Source organism: Protomyctophum parallelum (assembly GCF_964188405.1).
Source record: "Protomyctophum parallelum genome assembly, chromosome: 11".
Classification (NCBI taxonomy): domain Eukaryota; kingdom Metazoa; phylum Chordata; class Actinopteri; order Myctophiformes; family Myctophidae; genus Protomyctophum; species Protomyctophum parallelum.
In genome coordinates, this window is record NC_139707.1 from 26,003,328 (window position 1) to 26,025,547 (window position 22,220).

General features: G+C 41.2%; 1 protein-coding gene across 2 annotated transcripts in view; it reads right to left on the reverse strand.

Annotated features, from left to right (window-relative positions):
• The window catches only part of adarb1b (adenosine deaminase RNA specific B1b), a 184,881-nt gene that overhangs the window by 17,782 nt on the left and 144,879 nt on the right, over positions 1–22,220 (reverse strand). For both annotated transcript variants that reach the window (XM_083776941.1, XM_083776940.1), the window contains exons 5-9: positions 12,126–12,200; positions 7,257–8,191; positions 3,084–3,198; positions 1,061–1,229; positions 303–454 (exon numbers count right to left, since the gene is read on the reverse strand). In XM_083776941.1, coding sequence (XP_083633067.1) covers positions 303–454; positions 1,061–1,229; positions 3,084–3,198; positions 7,257–8,191; positions 12,126–12,153 — 1,399 coding nt within the window. In that variant the 5' untranslated portion in view covers positions 12,154–12,200. The remainder of the gene's footprint in view (positions 1–302; positions 455–1,060; positions 1,230–3,083; positions 3,199–7,256; positions 8,192–12,125; positions 12,201–22,220) is intronic.

Consider the following 22,220-nt stretch of genomic DNA (forward strand, 5'->3'; position numbering starts at 1 on the left):
CGTCCTAGCGCATCTTCAATGATAGAATATCATTGAAGAATATTCAGAGTAAAAGTGGCCATGTCTTCCCGGCACCCAGAGCTCCTATTTTTAAGGAATCCCGGGGCTGATTCATTGACGGTGGCAAAGAAAAACAAGAGACATTTCCCTTTTGCCCTAATGACCAAAAGCATGGGCTTTCGTGGATGTGCACTTCAAATTTGTCTCGTTACATGTACATGACTATCCTGTACTTTCCACAACATGCTGTGTGTGTGTGTGTGTGTGCGTGTGTGAGTGTGTGTGTGTGTGTGTGTGTGTACCTTCCACTCCAGCCTCATGTGGGGAGAAGATCCTGGCGTCTCCGCAGGGCGAGGTGCTGATGTAGAGATGGAACTGAACGTTGTCCTTTAACCTGTAGCCTCGCTTGTCACACCGCACAAATATGGACTTCTGATGCTCGTCTTTGTTGTTGCTACGGCAAGGGCCAGAATGGAGGGACAGTGTCAAATGAATGAGGATATGTGCATGCATGTAATAATAATAAAATGAAAAATGAAAAATAAATAATAATAATCATAATCATAATCATAATCATAATAATACATTTTATTTACAGGCACTTATATATAATTTTTTTAACAAATGGCACAAACACAACAACAATTTACATTTAAAGTAAATGTTCTCAGGGTGGTCTCATTTAAAGTCTGTCACACCTTTTTATATTTGTAATGTTATATTCTTCAATCTATACTTCAAAAGGTGTTCATTCATAGTATCGGGTGGATACCTCAGTATGTCCAACATGGCTACTTCAAATATAAATATATTATATAAGCAAAAAATAATTGTAATATATGCCATTCATTTCCCCCCAAAAAAGGTAAAATATGGAGTTATGAGCTTTGAGACAGCAACGATATGCTAGATATAGTTTTCTCCTTTTTTAAGCAACATGTAGTTGGATGAAGGGCATACTGTGATCCAGAAATCAGGAAAAGGGGATAGTGAAGCCAAAAAAGTTTGGGAACCACTGCTACCATCCACCCACCTACCCACGTGCTGACCGTGCACTGACCTGAGGAAAAACTCCAGCTGGGTGTAGAGGTATCTGATGAGCGAGCGTCTGGCAATGATCTCGGCGTGGCAGTCGTTGAGCGCCAGGCCGCGGTCACTCATGTATTCACCGTTGATGCACTTGGTTCCCGTGGAGACACAGATGACCTGCGCTTCCTTCACGTCTGTGCCTGAGGGGCAAAGAGCGGACAAGGAAATGCGCACGCGCGCACACAAACACACACGCATCAATGAATGATAATATAATATAAGAAAGTGGTGATTTATGGGCCCTTAGTTGGCAGGACTCTACATAATATGAAGTGTTCTGACAACTAAGAGCTTTTACAAATATCAACTTTGTTCAGACGTTAATCTAAACGAACTGTAATTGCAACGACAATAACTGATCAAATTCTCAGACATCCACTGTGAAAAGGTTTGTTGCGTATTTCTCACAGTATTACAGTAGTTAGCACAGCTGTATATTATTATGCACTGCAATACACATCTCTTCTGCTCTTACATGCTTTTTTTAAAATTTTTATATATTGTTTATCCCACGATTTTGTAACCCATTTTTCACCCCTGTGTCAATCATCTAATGTGATCGTGGGCTCTACACATGCATTTCATTTAACACTCGGAATTTCCGTGCTCTCTGACAAAAGTAATAATAATAATAATAATAATAATAATACTAATTCTGTACATGTATGTCAACAAGACTAAATCCCTAACAGAATTGAGTTCGTAGATGAACTGAGTTTATTGATGAAGAATCCCAAACAGAGGCCCCTTTTCCACCAAAATAACTTTGGTTCTAGAACTGTTTCGGTAATAGATTCTTGGAACCTTGGCGCTGTCATGGAACCGGGCCATTTTGGCTCCAGTTCTGAACCAACTTTTAAGGTTCTGAACCAATTCATGTTCAGTGTAAACACTCTACACTGGTTTAATATTAGGCGGGAAAAAATAACTGAACCGGTTCAACCCCGGTGGAAAAGGGGCCGGAGAGACTCTATTTAGTGCAATTTGTAGCACTGCTGTGTAAAAGAATAACATAACAAGTTTTAGATGAATTTCAAATAACACGCAAGGTATAACGTGAACCAGAGTTTGTGAATGTGCCATAGTGTAATTGTTATAGAGGTCGTAGCTATAGGTGTTATGAATGCATTTGAATCGGGGATTGAAATAACAGAATTTATTGTGGGAGGTTTTTGAAGTTACTAATGCCGGTTGACAAGTGGGCCGTGCATTTCAAGAGGTTTCTCTTCCCTGTACACTTGTCATGCAGGGCCTTAAGGCACCCTGATGTGTCGTTTAGAACCTATAAAAACCTAGTGCGGTGGTGCTGGGATGCAGCGGCGTGCCAGTACAGTAGTTCATCTCAGCAGAAGATAACTTACTGTTCATGATGACAGAACGTACAAGACAAATTAAATTATACACTACAACAAATTGTGTTTTTTTTCCCTAGTGATTTTTTTTGTTTTCGTGCTGCACTGATTGCGGCAGTATTGAGTTCACAAGTTCCCTCCTCCTACCTTGATCTGGTCTCTCTCAAGCCGAAACGATGAACCGGAACCAGCGGGACAAAAATCTGATGTCTCCATAATAACTTTGAGTTGTAGTCTTGTTAGCTTGTGTTTACATTTGCGCTGTGGCACAGCTACAATACGTCACCAGTCTCGCGTTGATCCCGCCTCTATGGGCCGCATATGGCCGGATATTGCTCTGATCAGATATTGTTCGGAGTACATCGTCTCTGAGAGAGACCAGATGGGAGCAGGAGGAGGAACTCACTGCTGCCACCAGCTGGCGGAGTCAGGTTATCCTCAATACAGAGCACAGTTAATTCTATAAGTTTCTGATTAACCTGACTGCTACTAACCTGTGAAAGTGTTTTGTTGTACCACTCTTATGATTACAATACAATAAACAGCACCTCAGTTATACAACATCAGAAAACGGAGGGGGAAAAAAATAATAAACAACAGCAGGCTTTTCCTCCACTTCATGGGGTGACTGTCAATGTCTACCTGTAGTCATGACAACCCCGGCCAGGACTTTCCGCCGAGCGTGGGGGGAGGTGAAGTTGTCTGTCAGTTCGCTGAACTTATCCACCACCAGACGAGAGACAGCGTCCGCGAGGACCTGAAAAATACAAACAACACGCACACACACGCACACACACACACACACACACACACACACACACACACACACACACACACACACACACACACACACACACACACACACACACACACACACACACACACACACACACACACACACACACACACACACACACACACACACACACACACACACACTTGTTTGTTGTATTGTTATTGTTTTACTTAAGTACAAGTATCAATACTGTAACATATAAATTCTTTGTAAAAGTAAGTCTGAAATTAAAGATGTACTCAAGTAATGTACAAATACCTCAAGATTGTACTTAAGTAAATGTACTTAGTTACTTTACACCTCTGTGTGTCAGTTTACAAACAGCGTGCGTTATTATCCACTCCTAAAGCACTGTGTACCTGTCAAGTGCTTCCACATTCAGCCCCAAAATAGAGATGCCGTGTTAAAGAAATGATACAGTCAAACTGGGTGAACACCCCCCCCCCCCCCCCAAGGCACAAGCAGCCTTCAAGGTAGATCTGGCCTTTCAAGCAAGCCTGATTTGTTTTGACATAACGACACCAATGACTCCTCCTCGCGTCTCACAGTGAACGGAAAACGGAAGCAGCGGTGCGCGAGTACGCAAGAGCGCTTCGTCTTCAACGAGACCCTTCTGCATGACACTTCAAAGACTATCCGGCGTGCAGCTATAGAGCCTCGGGTGAACTTTGCACGTCTCTCCTTCTTGGACAGCTGCCTCCCTCCCTGTCGGCAGCTTTTTATCCACTGCTAATATGGTGGAAAATGACGACAACCGAGAGGAGAGACGACGGCTGAATGGCCACAAATTAAAGAGATTAGTCCAATATTACTTCCCCGCTACTTCAGAGTCACCCACTCGTAGCCGGTTCATTTGGCTTCCCAGTAGCCAAGGTTGTCTACAGTATAGAGATGGATGTAGGAATTGCTGTACTCCCACCCTACCATTGCTGTACTCTTGGGGCGCAAACATTAAATTAAATAATAAAAAATAACACTAAACCCTACTATGTCAGGCACAGCCCTTCTTAGTGCTGTTCGCAAAGACGCAAAGTGTTTGTACATGAGGATAATAATGATTTTCTTTTGGATGTTAAAGCATCTATGGATTGGCAATAGGGTTTTACAATCATTAAGGGTGCAGAATATTGAATACTTTCAATTCATTCAAAGAAGAAATACACCCAAATGGATGTTCTAGTTTTTCTTCTTCATCACCCCTCACTCTGTGACAGCAGTGTTATATTTCTATCGTTTTTCCATTAGTCTCTTGCCAGATGGAGCCGGGCTGCACATAAATTAAATAAATATCAACCGACAGAGAATTAATAGAGCAATTAGTGGGGGTGCTATCATCCACACATGGTGCTCGTTGAATGAATCAGATGACAAGCAGAGAGGGAGAGTAAAGAAAGAAAAGGAAGGGAGAAAAAAAAAGGCTTTTTGGAGGGAACCGTTGACAGGGTGTCTTGGTGATTACTTTTGCTGGCTGCATTATCTCTCTTCACACAGTGGCATGTTTCTGACAGTCACCTCTACTGGGGCGTTAAAAGGCACAAACCTGCCCTTATTCCCCAGCCACATGAGTCTGACTTGAATGACCTCCAATTTTAATGAAAATCTGCAGCAGTGGACTTTTGACAGCCAGCATAATTTGGACCTTTCTGGAACCTCAAGGAAAGGTCCAGGACAGTGAACAGAAATATTCTAATTAACACCGTTATAGTTTAAGCAATAAACACGGGTATGAATCGCATCTCTGTCTGGTCCAATGTTTAGCTTACAGTAACAAACTTTAAACCAGTGAAATCCTGTTTACATTATTAGTCCAATAGACCCCTGGGTGTGGTTATAATATTGCAAATATGTCTTCCCGAAGTTCCCGGTGTATTTTTGGTTTCTTCCTGAAAGTCAAAAGGCCCAATCGAAATACACCACGTTAGTGACACACTAAAGCCCCTCCCCTTATTACCATAGCAGCTGTGGGCGCGGCTTCAGTTCGGGTGGGGGGTACTAAGGTGAAAACCAGGTATAATCGTCAGGTATACCTGACGATTATGTTTTAGGGGGGAGGGGCAGGGACCTTTTTCAACACATTGAAAAAGGTCCCTGCTGCATTTCCAATTGCTGCGGATGACAGCGCAGTGTGAAGGCAAACCACAGCAAATTAAATATATAAGAATCCCAATTTCTCCGCCCATTTGCATCGAGTCTACCGAAGTATTAGGTGTGAATGCAACCTAAGTCGACAAAAGGTCTTGAAGGTTGTCGAATATTCAGTCATGTTTCAGTTTGTTGCTGACAAGCCCAAGAGGATAATTAATGCTCACTCAATGGGCTCCAGTCAGCCAATCTCTCATCAGGCTGAAAATCGCGTAAATTCTTGCCAAGAGGAAGACAAGCTAAATACTAGTATTGACATCCACTGTACATTATATTCTAAGTGGTTGAAGATGGATGGATGGATGGATCTTTAGAGCAAGGTGACAAGAAGTGTAAATAGATTGTTTAAGCATATAATCCCTTCTATTTTGCTATCTATCTTTACCTGTAAGTGATTTAAACTTCTGTCTAGGCTCTGATATTCATTTTCAATTACTGTTCCATGCCCAGGAATGACTGACTTATGAATATTCCAGTGAGGGTTTTCATGAGGGCACAATTTGGAAAATGAAAATTAAGTAAAAGCTAAATGATGACATACAGAAGAAATCAGGATGAAAACATGAAATATCAATAACGGAAAACATTACTCTCAATGATTTCATGTGAGAATATTAAAATAAAATACTCCCAGAGAAATCGTTTTGACCCTTTAGACTTTTTAACTAATCAACTTTAACTGCATTGTTTGACAAAGCACATTGAACTAGTCATTTTTAATGTGCTTTAAAATTCAATTATTCTAATTCGAAAAAAATAAAATATTTTCACACTTGGTAACCTGACTCCACCAGATAGAAGATCGGTTTCACAACCGACCTCCATCTGGAATCACTGTAGCCCCATCGCTGAAGAAGGCGTGCCCCTTTTTATTCAAGTTACTTGGCAGATCCCACCCACAGTGGCCACTGATTGGTCTTAGCCGCAGCCAGCTCGGTTCATCGCTACTCATCGCAAGTGATCCCAGATGAAGTCTGTGTTGTGAACTTGTGAATCAATACCGCCACCATCTGGCAGAGTCAGGTTAACTTGGTGCAGGATCCTTCCAAAATAAAGGCCATGGCTTATTTTAATATCCTGTATGTTTATTAACCCATTTAGGCATGACGTCGAAATTAAAAATAAATCTTCTAAAACACGATTTTTCAAAAATAGCAGACCTACAAGCTCGTAGCGTGCCACTCGGTGGCGTGCTATGTGCTTGTAGATCTGCTATTTTTCAATAGCTAAATTATAACATAATGTTTAAAACACCAAAAGGGGTTCCCGCCCCAAAATGGTTTAAAACAGCAAGAGCATTTGGGATTTGAAGAATGCCACTATACATTAATAATAAACTGTGTCCCGACCTACCTCATAAATTATACTAATACTACTACCAGTGCTGATTTTGAACACATTTTTATTTAGTTTTAGTCATTTGAAATGTTTATGTTTAGTCTACAAGATTTTAGTCGACTAAATGTGTAGTTTATTCAGTCGACTAAAATGTATTTTGGCCGGCCTTGATGGCATCGTAATAGTTGATTTACCAGATCTGCAATTTTCAGAACATAGATTATGACTAGTTCTACTGGATCTCTTCTCCACTAGTCCCTAGTCCCCATCATTTTAGTCTAGTTTTTTATTTGTTGACGATCATTTTAGTCTAGTTTTTATTTGTTGAAGAAATTGTCAATATCATTTAGTCATAGTTTTAGTCATTAATGCTTAGTTTTTATAAAAAGTTTATTCAGTTTTTGTCACTGAAAAAAGGTAATCGACAAACATTTTTCATCATAGCTTTAGTCGACGAAAACAACTCTGTACTCAGTACTGTACTACTACTACTGTACTACTACTACTACTACTATCCAGTATTGCTGAAGGTTTGTTACCTGTGGTAGGTGAAGCTGCAGTCCCTCGCTGGGTATGGGTTGGCGGGAAGGCGTCTGGTCCAGCTGCATGTTGAAGAGTGCCGACAGGGCAGCCTGAGCCGCCCGGGCCTTGGCCAGCTTCTTGTTGCGACCCGAGCCTTCAAATGTCTGTGAGTCCACTGACACCGACATCACAAAATTCTTGGCGTGGCTCTCGCCACTCTCCGACACAAAGTCGTACTTGAGGCCCGGCCGGAGCTCGTTAAGGATCATGACGGGGTTCTTGCCGCTGGAGGGTGAGCCGAAGGAGGACGGAGGGGGTAATGGGGCCTGGGCCAGGTTACTGCCAGGGGGCACGGGGAGGGGGTACTCGCCTAGCGAATTTAAGGAGCCGCTACCGTTGGAGCCCAGGTAGAAAGAGTCCTCCGTCGCCACAGCGGGCGTCTCAAAGCCGTTGAAAAGCATGTCCGGGAAGTCGGCCTGATCGGACGTGAAGTCCGTGTTGACGGTCAGCGTTCGGCCCATAGCCAGGTGTGCCTCTGAGGCATTGGGGAACTGGACGAAGGAGCGCAGGGCCTTCTCGGCCGCGTTCAGCTTGGCCTTCTTCTTGGTGGGGCCGGTGCCCTCGAACAACTGCCCATTGACCTCCACCGTCATGACGAAGACCGGCGCGTGGACCGGTCCCGTCTGAGACAGCAGCTTGTACTGGAGCCCCGGCTTGATCTCGTTCAGCTGCATCAGTGCGTTTTTGGGCAGGACCGGCCCGGGCGTTTTCTTACGCTTCTTAGCGCGGAATTTGGCGTGCGCGTGACCATTGTTGCCCTCCTCCAGGGGGCGTTTGCGACTACCGCCGCCGCCACTGCCGTTGGGGAGCTGCTCAGCCACAGCGCCCCCCGCCTCTTTGGAGGACACGTTGTCCAGGTTTCGGTTTTCCTTAACGTCGGCGCTGCTCGAACCTGCGGTGCCCAGAAAGAGTAACTTACAACGCCTTCGTCGCAGGATCTTGTAAATGCAAAATTTATAGATTCCCTTATCACTCTTTGGAACTGAACCAGTGATTTGTGTTCCTTTTTATCACTGAGAGAAGCTAAAGCTTTTGTTTGATCACACGCATCAAACTATTCAAAGCAAATGAAATGGCAGCGATCGTTGGCTCCATCTTGCGCCACCCTTATCCCTTATGCCTAAACTTATTTGCCATTTTTTACTATTTTGAAAATAATTTTAAAATAGTTCAACTAGCCGATCTACATCTACATGTTGTGAGCTTGTAGATCAGCTATTTGAGGGTTTTTTTAATTGTAAAAAATGGCAAAAAAGTTTAGGGATAAGGGTTAAGGGGTGGTGCAAGATATAGCCCCGTGTCTCTTAAGAATGGCACCTACTTATCTAAAAAAATAAATGGTTGGCTCTGAGAAGTTAACCTCATTCAAAATGTTGAATGGAATATATCTACCGAACAGGATGGCACATACTGTAACTTACATTCATGTTAACTGAATATAGACAGCATTATGTGACGACAAATACATCTAAGAATCAGGCACTCCATATGAAGAATTTAATTCCAAAACAATATATATATATGTTAAAAAGATATAATTATTACAAATTAGGTTTATCATACAATTTCCAGTCATTTCTCTTAAGGTTCTGAGAGCAAAAAACTATAACTAAAAAATGTATATTAAATTGACTAATTGCATAATTTCCTTTAAAAGGCAGAGTGTTATAATTTTATATATCGTCTTGCCATCAGTAATTAGCAGTTTCACTTGGAATATAATAAGGTGGATATTTCATTTTGAAGTGAACCTCTTCATACGATATTAATGATAGAAGCATGTGTCATGCAGCGTTGTTCTGTTTTCTAAGGGTTAGAGGAGAAAGTGTGAAAGGTTTGGAGAACGCACGCACGCACGCAGTTCTGACGGCTGTCAAGAATCCTCCTTGTTAATTCGGCATTCTTATTTTCTATGGATTTTCTCCGAACTCGTCTCAATAGCCTAAGAGAGCAATGTGCTAGATTTAAAGCATCTATGGAATCCCCAGTATATTCTCGGGAACACATATCACCAGGTCCAGTTACCAAAGTGGACGGAATGTTGGCAAAAATTTTCATTTATAACATCCTTCAGCAAAGGCTTGATAGGTTACTCCTTGCGGTACTCGGGAGAGAGAGAAGCCGCAGCAGTGTGCATGAGAGGGGCTCGTAGTTTTTTGGGGACAGAGGGAGTGCAGGGGGGAGTGCAAGGAGGGGCGGAGGAGCTGAGGACCAGGCAAAACAGGAGAATAACATCATAGACATGAAGGCACTTCACCCAGTGCAGGATCCTAAAGTTCAACCGACCAGTGACTGGGATGCAAGGTTCAAATGTGCTCTTAAACGCATTTAGAGACTATTGTTTTGAGAAGAATAAAATCTGTTTATTTATTTTTTTACCTAATGAGCCATTCATGAGAACCGCCACACCAGCCACCCCCCCCCCCCCCCCCCCCCCCCCGGGGAGCTCATAACATCAGACAACGTAATCTTTTAGTTTTTCAAAATGCATAAACATGCCATCTTCAGTGTCATCTGCATATACTACCCACTGACATGTCCCAGGGCAAGACAAAAGTTATTACATCCGTCATACACGTCTCCACGTTCCAAGAATATAAATTGTGTCTTTATTCACTTTAAGTACTTCTTCCTTAGGCATGTTCATGCACTATGCCGAGTAATCTCGAGACTGTTTTGCGGATAATAGCAATGCAAAGGGACAAAGGAAGGAGCACAGTCATGCACAAGACTGGCCGGGCAAGAATAACTTTTCTAAATGGAAATTAGTACATTATTGGAAGTTGCAATGTAGGCAAAAGTGCTGTCAGGATATTGGATATTGTAAGATTAATTGAGTACTTGCGGCCATAATAAAAATAAGTGAACATTCCAGGACAGAATGATACATTTTTAAAATAAAGCACATAGATGACTTCTTCACTTTGATTATTTATCTTAAAAGAAAGATTCATATAGATCATGCAAGCGGACAAACTCTCACAGAAAGAATACTGGAGCTTGTCTTATTTCAGTCCCAGGGTAAAATACAGCATTAATTAGTGGAGTATTGATGTTTACACAAACACAAATACTGTACATACTGTACTGCTCTTCAACACAAACCACCTTAGCTACAGGTAGATCTTAGCTAGTAGGGAGTATCAAATTATGACCAATAGGCAATACTCAATTCAAAATACATATAAACAAACACCAGCATGCCATGCACAGGAACATGTGCTGAGGATTACAAAAGGAAAGAACACAAATTGAAGATTATCACAAGTTAAGAGTCTATTTGTAAATTATGATATTAATTTATTTTGTTGGGAGAAAGCTATAATTACCGGTACTCTAAGTTTAACATTCAATATCTTTAGAATAAAATGCTACAATCAGTAAAGTTTATGTGGTTTCCATCCCTTTAAAACCAACCATAAATTATTTCCATTTGAGTGTAATTTATATACAGTATGTAGTAGTAGCCTGTGTGTCACATTTTTCAAGATGGTACGTGGGTAGCTCATGTTGGAGCATTATTCAACTTGTGCACACTTATGAACTGGTCTGTGCTACTTCACCATGTCTCACATCTGTACGTCACACAGTTCCATGCTGTGCAAATTATACTTTAACAAATTATTATCACATATCTAGAAGAACCCAGATTGTGTTCTTAGCTATGTTTTGGGCTCACAAAGATGGGGGGGAAAGAGACTGCCTTTGAAAAACATAACACATAAGGAGTAATATTCACCCCTGGGCTCTGGGAAATTTTGGCTTCACACCGTTACTCGTCTTCACTGAAAGACGGTATACGCCAGTGACATTACAATGATAACTGTTCTCTTTTTCATTTCGTGTTGGGCACTGGCAGCTTGGATTCGAATGTGAGTTCAGAACGGCGAAGCTGCAAGGTAAGAGATTCATTCATATCCCGTCTGACTGCTTCTGCTCCTTTGCTGAATTCTGCCAAGACGTCTAATTAAAGTTGAATTGAATTGAGAGAGAGGAGAATTTGAAAATTAAAGTGGAGGTACAGCTGTGGAATATGACCTGAAGCTTTTGAGAGATGGAATGATTTGTTTTTCCTTACAAAGTTTTATCACACTTGCGTGTGCTTGTATAAGAATAGGTATACGTGTGTGTGTGTGTGTGTGTGTGTGTGTGTGTGTGTGTGTGTGTGTGTGTGTGTGTGTGTGTGTGTGTGTGTGTGTGCGTGCGTGCGTGCGTGCGTTCGTGCGTGCGTGCGTGCGTGCGTGCATGTGTGCGTGCGTGTGTGCATGCGGTTCAGGTAAGAACACATCAAATATCTCACAACCATGCTCATGCACAGACACATTGCAGGACACATTGATGAACAATTATGTTTTCTTACTAAAAAGGTAGAACTACTGCATGCAGAGTAGAATTTTTATAATTATCAAAACATAATTATTAACACCATCAACAGATCTTATAGACTTTAAGTAAAAGCTACACAGCAACATCCAGTGTTAATGTAACCACTTTATCCCAGCGTAATAATAATTATCAAAATAATAATCAAAATCTACGAAGTAACTAGTAACTAAAGTTTTCAAATAATTGTGTAGTGGAGTAAAAGTACAAATGTAGTGGAGCAGAACGTAAAAGTACAAATTCCTCCAAAATTAAAGTACTTAAGTCATTGTACTAATATTGCTTTCCACCACTGGAAATACATCCCTTGGCTCCCCAAGGGGAAACGCATTGAAGACGAAGTCGAGGCAGTCAGACAGACAGGCAGACAGGCAGGCAGGCAGACAGGCAGGCAGACGGACGGACGGACGGAGAGACAGACAGACAATGAAGAATCCACTCACTCATGTTCTCCTCCTCGTCCACGTCCATGGTGAAGGGCTTGTGCTGACCAGGGAGCAGCCTGGCTCCCACTCCACCTGGACAGGCAGAGAAAGAACAGCCAGGATGAGATGATGGGCAGGCATGTGCACTAGTGTTAGCTGTTGGGTTGAAATGGTTAAAGATGAGTGCCGTATTTTTTTTCTTCACTTTTTCTGTTTTGTATGTGTCTATGGAGTTAACATTGGCTCTGGGGTAGAGTGACGGGATGGGAACTGCAAGTTTCCCAGTTGGAACCCGGGCTCGCCCAGCCTTATAGTCGTTTTTATTGCCAACGTTTTTATTGCCAACAAGAAAAAACAAGTCTGGGGCCGAATTCGGCATACAGTAGCACAAACGTCACTCACTCTCTGCTGATTTGTGATCGTCTGCACCATTGTTAAATTGACACACACACACACACACACACACACACACACACACACACACACACACACACACACACACACACACACACACACACACACACACACACACACAAGACTCTGAACCCCAAATTGCTCCCGGTGTGCAGGTTGGTGCCTTGTATTTGCATGGTTTCCTCCGGCATCGGTGTGTGAATGGGTGAATGTAATGCACAATCTCTGTAAAGCGTTAAGTAAAGGGCTATGTAAAGTGCCTTGGATAAAGGCGCTATATAAATGCACCATTTACCATTTAACATTACTCTAATACAGGGGTTCACAACTTTTTCGGCTGGAGACCCCCGGAAATGCTTTGGCCATGTCTAACTCATGTTGATTAGGTGATGTACCGTAATTTCCGGACTATAAGCCACTACTTTTTTCCCATGCTTTGAATATTGAACTAAAGACAAACATTAAACCTGTATATAGGAGGGGCTAGCGCCCCTCAAAAATACACAAAGATGGAATTTTCCCCATTGTTTTGGCATAGATTGTTAGGTATGCTCATATGATGACCACGGATTTGCTCTATAAGTTTGAAAAACGTATTTTTCATTTCCCTAGGTCTTTAAGTGGTTAATATCTAATTATCTACTACGTCGAAACTAGCTCGAACTAGATCTTCATGCACGCAATGCAACGCAACGCGTCACACGACACCATGACTCCATTGTACTGCGGAGTACAAATCAGGCTATACAGCCCACCAGGGGCTTATTTCCACCAAAACTTTGAGATCCAAAGAATGTTCTTCCATGCATAAATCATTTGATAGCCCTTAAATGAATGTGTGCTCCCTATATATATTTTTTTTCTTTTTGGTTTATTTGGTCATTAATTTCTCAACTGGATTTTAAGGTCTTTGGCCATTGTTCAATGTGATATGATGTTATAGTGACTGAGCAATATGGCCATCAGTCAGGTCATATGAGTCTATAGTGTATGTGAAACACAGAGGGGTATAATGTGTGTCATTATATGCATGGGGATTGATGACTTCTTATACTATTACTGCCTAACAAAGCCCAAAATATGAGAGAAAGAGAGAAACAAATGAATGAGAAACGGAGATAGAGAAAGGCAGAGGCAAGGGACATGATGAGAGAGAGAGAGAGAGAGAGAGACACACACACACACACACACACACACATTGATGACATTATGATTCGAAGCAGATTGTGCTGATTCCTCTCTCTCTCTCTCTCTCTCTCTCTCTCTCTCTCTCTCTCTCTCTCTCTCTCTCTCTCTCTCTCTCTCTCTCTCTCTCTCTCTCTCTCTCTCTCTCTCTCTCTCTCTCTCTCTCTCTCTCATCGGTGGGCCATTCCTCTGCTAGACACTTTAAGCTAAACTAAATGGGCTAATTAATCTAGGCTAATGGTGGGTGACAGCAAATATGCTAGCACAATTATCACCCTATTAAAGATTCATATTCCAGCCCATAATTGAAAATGAAAAGGTGGGGTGTTGGGAGGGACGATGGGTGGGAGTGAGAGATGAGGGTGATTTGTCTCAGCAGCCAAACCTTCAGCCAGGTGGTCTCCCCCTCGCTGCAAACCTTAGCGAAGGTACTCACATTTTGTACTTAAGTACTAATACTGCAAAATTGTAATCATTGTACAGAATGTCTCGTATCAAGTTTAAACATTATGAGCATCGCACCTGTCTCAGACATGCGCAGAGCTCAAGTTCAGTCAGGAAACTGTTGCTAGCAGTCATTCATTGGGCCGCCTCAGCATCATGTTCTCATTCACATGATTCACTCATACAATCAGATGGAAGAAAGTAAGGTCCGCACACTGAACTGAGCTCCAAAGCTTAAGATGTTATTTTCTCACCACAGTGACATGACGTGTCGAGCCTCACGGCTCTTCATCAGATCTCACTCATCCAATCACACATTCATTCCATCTTCATACCGGCTATTTAAACTGATAGTTTGCACTGCTCATCCTGCTTGCTTTCTGCTGCACACCGATACTGCTGCGCTGCTGTTTGCTTAAACTTTTGCTGCTCACCCTCCTCGACCCCAGCTACCTCCTGTCGTTTTTGATCTGCTGTTTGGGTAGGGGGGATTCGGAGTCCCTATGGTTGGAACTGATTTCAGTACCTAAATAGCAGATCCAATTCATACCGCCAAACCATAATAAATGTATTGCTAACTTTAAATTCAATAAATATATATTCCATCCATTTATGAGTTGTCCTGACTGAACTTTTGAAAATAGCACATCTACAAGCTCACGTGTCACGCGAGTTTCGTGTGAGCATCGCGATACATTGTGAGCTTGGCCGAAATGTATGTAACTAAATGTTTTAATTGTAGTGGAGTAAAAGTACAATATTTGGATCCGAGATGTAGCGGAGTAGAAGTAAAAGTACAGAAAATTGGAAATACTCAAGTAATAAACTACAAATACCTCAAAATTGTACTTAAGTACAGTACTTAAGTAAATGTACTTAGTTACTTTCCACCACTGCACATCGGCAGCCAGTGCTACATCCATGCAAGGCCAGTTTTTCACGGTGCTCTTGTGCTGAAATTTGCCACTTTTCAACACGGCAACGAGCCTGTCAGTTTAGATTTTCGGACGGGGCCGCCTCGGTCATGAATATCTAAGTATCTCAGTTCCAATCTATTGGGCTGGGCTACATTGAGAATTAATGAAAAAATAAAAACAATCGAGTGTGTTGTAGCGAGTGACCGTCTATGAATGTGTGAGGTGTTAAATCCCAAAGAACATGCGGCTTACACATTGTAACTGACATTTTTCTTCCTAGAAATAGTTGTTTATATGTTGAGTGGAATTGCACAAACCTTCTCAAAACCTGTCTTAACCTGTCATATAATTTACAATAGTGTCGTTATAAGCATTCTTTGAAGGATTAACTTTGACTACAGGGACTGATCAGATCAATTTGCATTGGGCCAAAAGCAGCGCGAAAAATTGTGACCTTTTTAAACGTCCATTTAGAGTCTTTAAATTAACATGAAAAAGGGCAAATTAGAGGAACTAGACCGGTGCCCGGCTGTAGAGCACCGAGTCGATAACGATGGAAGTTGGATATTGTGATGTCAGAACATACAACATATGGAGCCTGGGCAGGGGCCCTGTCCAGAGCCTGGGCAGAGGCCTTTTGTGGCGGTTCTGGACAACCGTGGGTCCGACCGACTCAACACCAGGCACTGCACTTTCTGTGGGTGTGTGGAACGTGTGTGTTGAATTTGAAGTCCCAATTTAGTTTTGTGTAAATCTACAACTGACGATGGCATTGTCTGCTCTGGGCCTTTTTACATGAAAATAGTAATACAGCGACAGACGCAAGAGGCTTCCTCGAACCTATGCTGGGGGCTAGACTTAAATGAAACCTCAGAAATGAGAAAATGTCATGCTTGCTTATTTACAGGGGAAAGCTTATGGAGGATTTCTTACCAGTTCCGAGTGGGTGTTCCCAACAAAACCTGTAGAGCAATTTACCAGGTATTCAAATAGTACACGGGTGATTTGTTTTGCCTTTTGGATGCTATGGGTCTCTGTTCATAGCTTTTGAAGCAGTGCACCATTTGGAAAGTGACAAATGATTGGCCAAATGACTACAAGTCATCAAGGGTCTCGTATATATAAAACAGCCTCCATTGGGTATTCGATTGAATGTTCAAATTTTTCCAGGGCTCTGATGCTGCGGAAGAGTGGCAGCCAGTAGCCAGGAAGTACCCAATCATGACACTGTCCGCCAAAATATGGAGACAAGACCGTGATCTACAGCAGGAGGGGATGCCACGCACCACTAATGCAACAAGACAAGCCAAGCGGCACTGAGAGGACCTTTGCCGTTACTTCAATTTTGATGTCAGAGCTGGTGCCATTTCAGTGGACAAGATATAGGCAATCAGTATGTGATTTAGTCTGTCCTCCCTGTTCTATTGATTTTGAGTTCCCCGTAACCTCCACAAGAACGAAAAGCCCTCGGCTGCTGCCATGGCTGCATATCTGCTTGTGTTTGTAGTGTTATACATTCAAGCGGAAGTCATTATTTGGTACAAAGTCATACATTACTGTAATTGATATATACCTTCACTATTTGCTCCAATTGATAGATTGCTATGGATTGCTACAACTTTACTATTTACTGCTTTCTGACTGTATAGTAGTTAAAACGAGTCCAAGTTGTTCTGTGTGTTTAATAACTGAAACATGTGAATTTGTTTTATAACAACCACATGCTAAGGAATGAGTGAATACTGTTTCTTTATTGTATTATTTCCTTTCCTTCATAATTAGTTAACTATCATACTTATACTTACAGTATATACTGTAGTTCGGCTCTATATGTGGTATTCTTTTTTTCCCCTCTACACCAAATCACAGATCTATAAGCGTCACAGCTAGGGTTAACAATAATATATACAGCCATTACACATACTGATAATAATAGTAATAACAATAATAATAATAAATAATAGTGTCCCCTAATTAATTCCAGTTAATATTGAAAAATGAGGGACTCAAAACCCAGTCACAGTTTTACGCTTGAGCAAATCACGCATCTCGAGTAATGCACTGTATATGAACTCTGAATGAGCGTTCCAGTATGTGACCCTTTCAAGGCACGCGCGGCTGACGCAGGCTTTTTCCGATGCCGAGGGCCTGGCCACTCCGCTTGCTATCTCCCACCACATGCATAAATGATACCGCATCATCAAGCCATGAGAGAGGGGGGCCCAGTTTGAGGTAATTCAGAGTTTGGGAAGCAGGAGGACGGAGGACAGGTGGGGCATGGGGAGACGGATGAGAGAGAAAATGAAAAACCCTCAAATTCAATCTGGACAGCGAAGAGGGACTGAGGGGAAATAAGGTGGGTTTTGATTTGTCTCTTATCCCTCGCCCGCGCTGTGACGGAGAGATAGAGCATCGGGCAACGCACGGCTGACGGACCAGGAGGGTGGGTGCGTGGTAGGGTACGGGAGAGTGGAGAGGTGGAGGTGAGTGGAGATAGAAAAAATGCAATCCTATTCCAAGTAGAAAGAGAGTATCATTATCTCCTCTAAAACAGCAGGCGGTGAACAGAACTGCCCTTGAAGGACGGTGGGGGGTTGTGGGAGGGTCGCAAAATCTACGAGGAACAACTTTCGCTCCAGGGCCCCCAGGGGGGGCAACACCAAGATAACGAAGGAAATCTGAATTTCTGATGGATTCCACAACAGCTTCAGCGCTCGACACTATTTGAAAGCCTCTCTCAAAGTGGCAAACTTTAAAGAATTCAAAGTCTGGAAACATGTAAAACTATGTTGTGGTGTGCACAGCAGCGTCAGTTACTGGACTGTTAGTAAGTTCTAGAGTAAAACTTCAGAACGGTAGACGGACACAGCGAGGGGTATAGGTGCCCAGAACTGCTGCAGTTGTGGGCTGCAAGATGTAGATGTAAAGATGAAGAAATGTCCACAACTGATGTTTTCAGAGCAAGGCAAAAATAATAATAATATTATTATTTGGTTTGACTGTTAAGCGTAATTTACAGTTAGTTGCATAGTGTTGCACATTGAAATAGCAGAAGTACAACATCAGGTGTGGGTGTGGGGTTGCCATGGCAATCAATTGGCTGAGGTAGAGGCTGGGAATTCTACAGGTGAGGGGACTTAGGCTCATTAGGTCCACTGGCAGAGCCTGACCAGAGCCTTTTGTGGCGGTTCTAGCCAAATGTGTATCCAACCGACTCAAGGTGGTATGGAATACGCATGTCAAATTTGAAGTCGGTGGGGCAAATGGTTCTCGGGTTACGTGGATTACACAGATGCACACACACACACACACACACACACACACACACACACACACACACACACACACACACACACAATTTGAAGTCGGTGGGGCAAATGGTTCTCGGGTTACGTGGATTACACAGATGCACACACACACACACACACACACACACACACACACACACACACACACACACACACACACACACACACACACACACACACACACACACACACACACACACACACACACACACACACACACACACACACAGCCACTGTTTAAATCTGTAATTATAACTTTAGTCAAATTATGTACATTATACATTTTCCGTTACTGCGCTCCCTATTGATGTACATGAGGTAATACAAACAAAAAGTTGGAAGGCCAATATATTTGTAATTGGTCCCAATGGCATTGTAATTGGCCTACTGAACAGTTTGATTGATTGTGATTAGTCCTCTGACAAGATGAAGGCCTCTGACTGACTTGTCTCCATTTAAAGTCAGGTCAGGTGCATTGTAAGTGGTATTGACACGTCATTTCAACAAAAAAGGTTCTGTATTTCATAGGTTACCCATTTTGCTTCTGTGGCACTCAGCTTCTCCCAACTTTTAATTTGATGAATGTAGAAGAAAAAGAAAAAGAAAAAGAAAAAGAAAAAGAAAAAGAAAAAGAAAAAGAAAAGACTCCAGAGGGACATTAATCTTGTCTTGGCTTGGTCGTTAAAGCTGTTGTTGTTAAAACATTCACTTGAACATGTCTCACCTTAACCACCTTAAAGGTGTAGGGAAACGGAAATGGTGGGCATTTTATTTTGACGTTTCAGACTGTTTCAACATGAAACACCGCTGTAAAGTTTCTGAACCAATCGGAGTGTCGCATCCCTTCAGGCGATGGGACGGTAGCTATGCTATACGCAGCAGCATGGTGTGTGTTTGTTTACAAGTCAGATAGTTGGCCAGCAGTACCAGTTTACTGTTATGTGGCTTATTTCTACCCTATAATGTTTCCAGATACATATTTTAGCGTGATGATTAAGTTGAAACCGAGTAATACACTGTCTGGATGTTATCTTGAATGGGAATAAAAACGAAGGATTTCTGTAATCAGTAGCAGCTGTGCTGCACGGATGCGCAGATATGGGGAATTAAACGGGTGAGCTTCATTTTTATTGGCTTTTATCAATGTGTATCTCTACATGTCATCACGCAGCACGTTTTCAGGAAGTAATTAAAAAAAAAAAAATTGGCATCCATTGTTAGGTATGCCCATATGATGACCACGAATATGGTCTAAAAGTGTGAAAAACGTATTTTTCATTTCACTACGCCTTTGTGATACCCACAAAATGACCGGAACTACTTAACATTTCACCAAAACCAGAGCAGAACTCCCACCATGGGGCTCGGGCAATCAATTAATACAGTTGCAACCACTATATTAATGGCAAGTATTGCATACAGCTTAAGTTAAATCTGAACTATCCCTTTAATAGCACATTCAAAAGGTGAATGCATTTAAACTTGGGACGTTTCGGCAGTAGCCTTCTTCAGAGTAGTCTAAAAAGTCTGCTCTGCTCAAAATCTACAAAGTAACTATAGTAACTACAGTTTTCAAATAAATGTAGTGGAGTAAAAGTACAACATTTGCCTCTGGGATGTAGAAATAAAAGTACTGGAAATTGGGACATACACAAGTAAAGTACAAATAACTGAAACTTGTACTTAAGTAAAGAACTTAAGTAAATGTACCTAGTTACTTTCCACCACAGTAATTTCTGTTAGTGGTTTCTGTTATATCTCTGGCCTTCTGAATCATGCACAATGCTGTTATACTGGCCTGAACAATGGTATCCATCACCTGATGAACACTGACGTGAATTCTGCATTATGCCTTCATAGTGTTTTGGATTCTGTCAACTATCTCCAAGGATTTATATGTCTAATATTGCTCGACCTGGAAGCAGTGGCAAATCTGAGAGATCTGCTTTCATTTAGCTTCTGCTCACGTACTGTATGCATTTGTCAGGGTAATTTGCTTTTGTTTATTTCTTTGTTTGTTGATTTTGAGGTTTATACACCGGTCGTTTTTTATAGCTCTGTAATGTATGTTTTGTCTGCTTTCTATGTTGACACATTTTTGTATGTTTAAATAACCTAAACGACTCACACCAGAGGTAAAAGATATGGCCATGATCTGAATAGCTTGCATTGCATGTGTTAGTGTTTGAATGATTTTTTTTTTACTGGGGGCTGAGTTTTCTTCTTTCTTTGAAATATGGCTCATAATATTGCATCGCTTGGATGCCCAGTAATGGATATGTCGAAGCTTTTTGTTTAATATAAATTATTTGCCCTGGAAAATGTGACAAATGTATTGTTCTTACAGATATTACCATAGCGGTTCTGTAGTCAGTAATGGTAAAAAAAGAAAAAAAGGGGAAAAAAAAGAAAGGTTGTTTAAATATCACTTTTAAAGCAGCTACTATGAAGTGTATCGATTATTATAACTATAACAAAACCTAATAAAGATTACGAATATCAAACTATTTGTAGATTTCAGTTATCTCTAGTTTTTCCTGCTTTTTGTTAATGTATTATTTGTGGCCTACAATTGCTAGCTTTTCTAAAGCCAACATGATAAAGGCAAGACCTGATTTTGTGTTGTACAGTACATGTACAATACATTGAATTTAGGTTTTGAATTGATAATATTTAGTCAATAATTTGTAGATAACAGTGAATGTGGTACACAGAAATCAAATATGCATTATAATGATTAACAGATGTTTATTTCTCACTAGCCTTTTCAGAGAAAAGAAAAACATTTATTTCAATAATATACAGGACCACACAAGCCCCTAGTGCTTTTTGTGTTATCCTTTTAACAATCTTTTTAAAACCGTACCTCTGTACTATTTGCAAACTGTTAATAAAGTATCCAACCAAACCAATTTTTGCTTTAAATTCTCTACCTTAACTGTCACAATTCCTCATAACTAACAAAAAAGGTAGCACATTATACCCGAGAACATCAGATAGAAATATGACTTTGATCATAGTGACATTATCTATGATGATCAATAATAAAAATGTCATTGGGCAAATGCCTCACCTTAAATCCTTGGTCCTTAGGACTGCACTGCTTTCTTGACCGACGGTTTGTATAATTGACTGCCTTGGTTGGTCTGACAGGCACTCTAGGGTGGCATGGATGTTGGCAGTGGCAGAATCAGGCCTTTGTGGGTAATGGAGCAATTCAGAAGCCCAGCTGAGAGTTAGAGGCAATAATGGTACTGCCTTCACGTGGCATCTATATAGCTCCAATTCCCTAAAGGCATGGACAAATTCAGTCATATTCATCAAATTATGGCTGGTTTAATGGCTTTTATTTTACAAGCGATGCCAGGGCAAAAAAAAAGAAGGTAGAAATTATTTCTTTCTCTTTTTTACTAGGAAAGTGCAACATTGTTTTGAATGAAATTAAGAAGGAATTTATTGTTTTCTTTATTATGTAATATACTTGATGATCCTCGAGGTAATTTATATTATTATTCTTATTCAAGGAAGGCTTTTGCTGACCATGCATGATATTTTTCTGCACTGCCCTTCTTCAGGTTCATACAATAACACACCTGGGAGCCTCCCAGTACAAACTCAGTCTTCCAGTGGTGGAAATCAATATACTGCAATGTAGATATACTGTACTGTACTCTATATACTGTTCTCTGTTAAAAGGAAAAGACTGGAATTAAAAATGTAATTGAGTAAAAGTACAAAAGTATTGGCATAAAAATGTACCTAAAGTACCAAAACTAAAAGTACTAATTATGCAGAATGTCCTATTTAATGTTTTCAAATGTTTAAAATATTTTGTAAATAGTAGA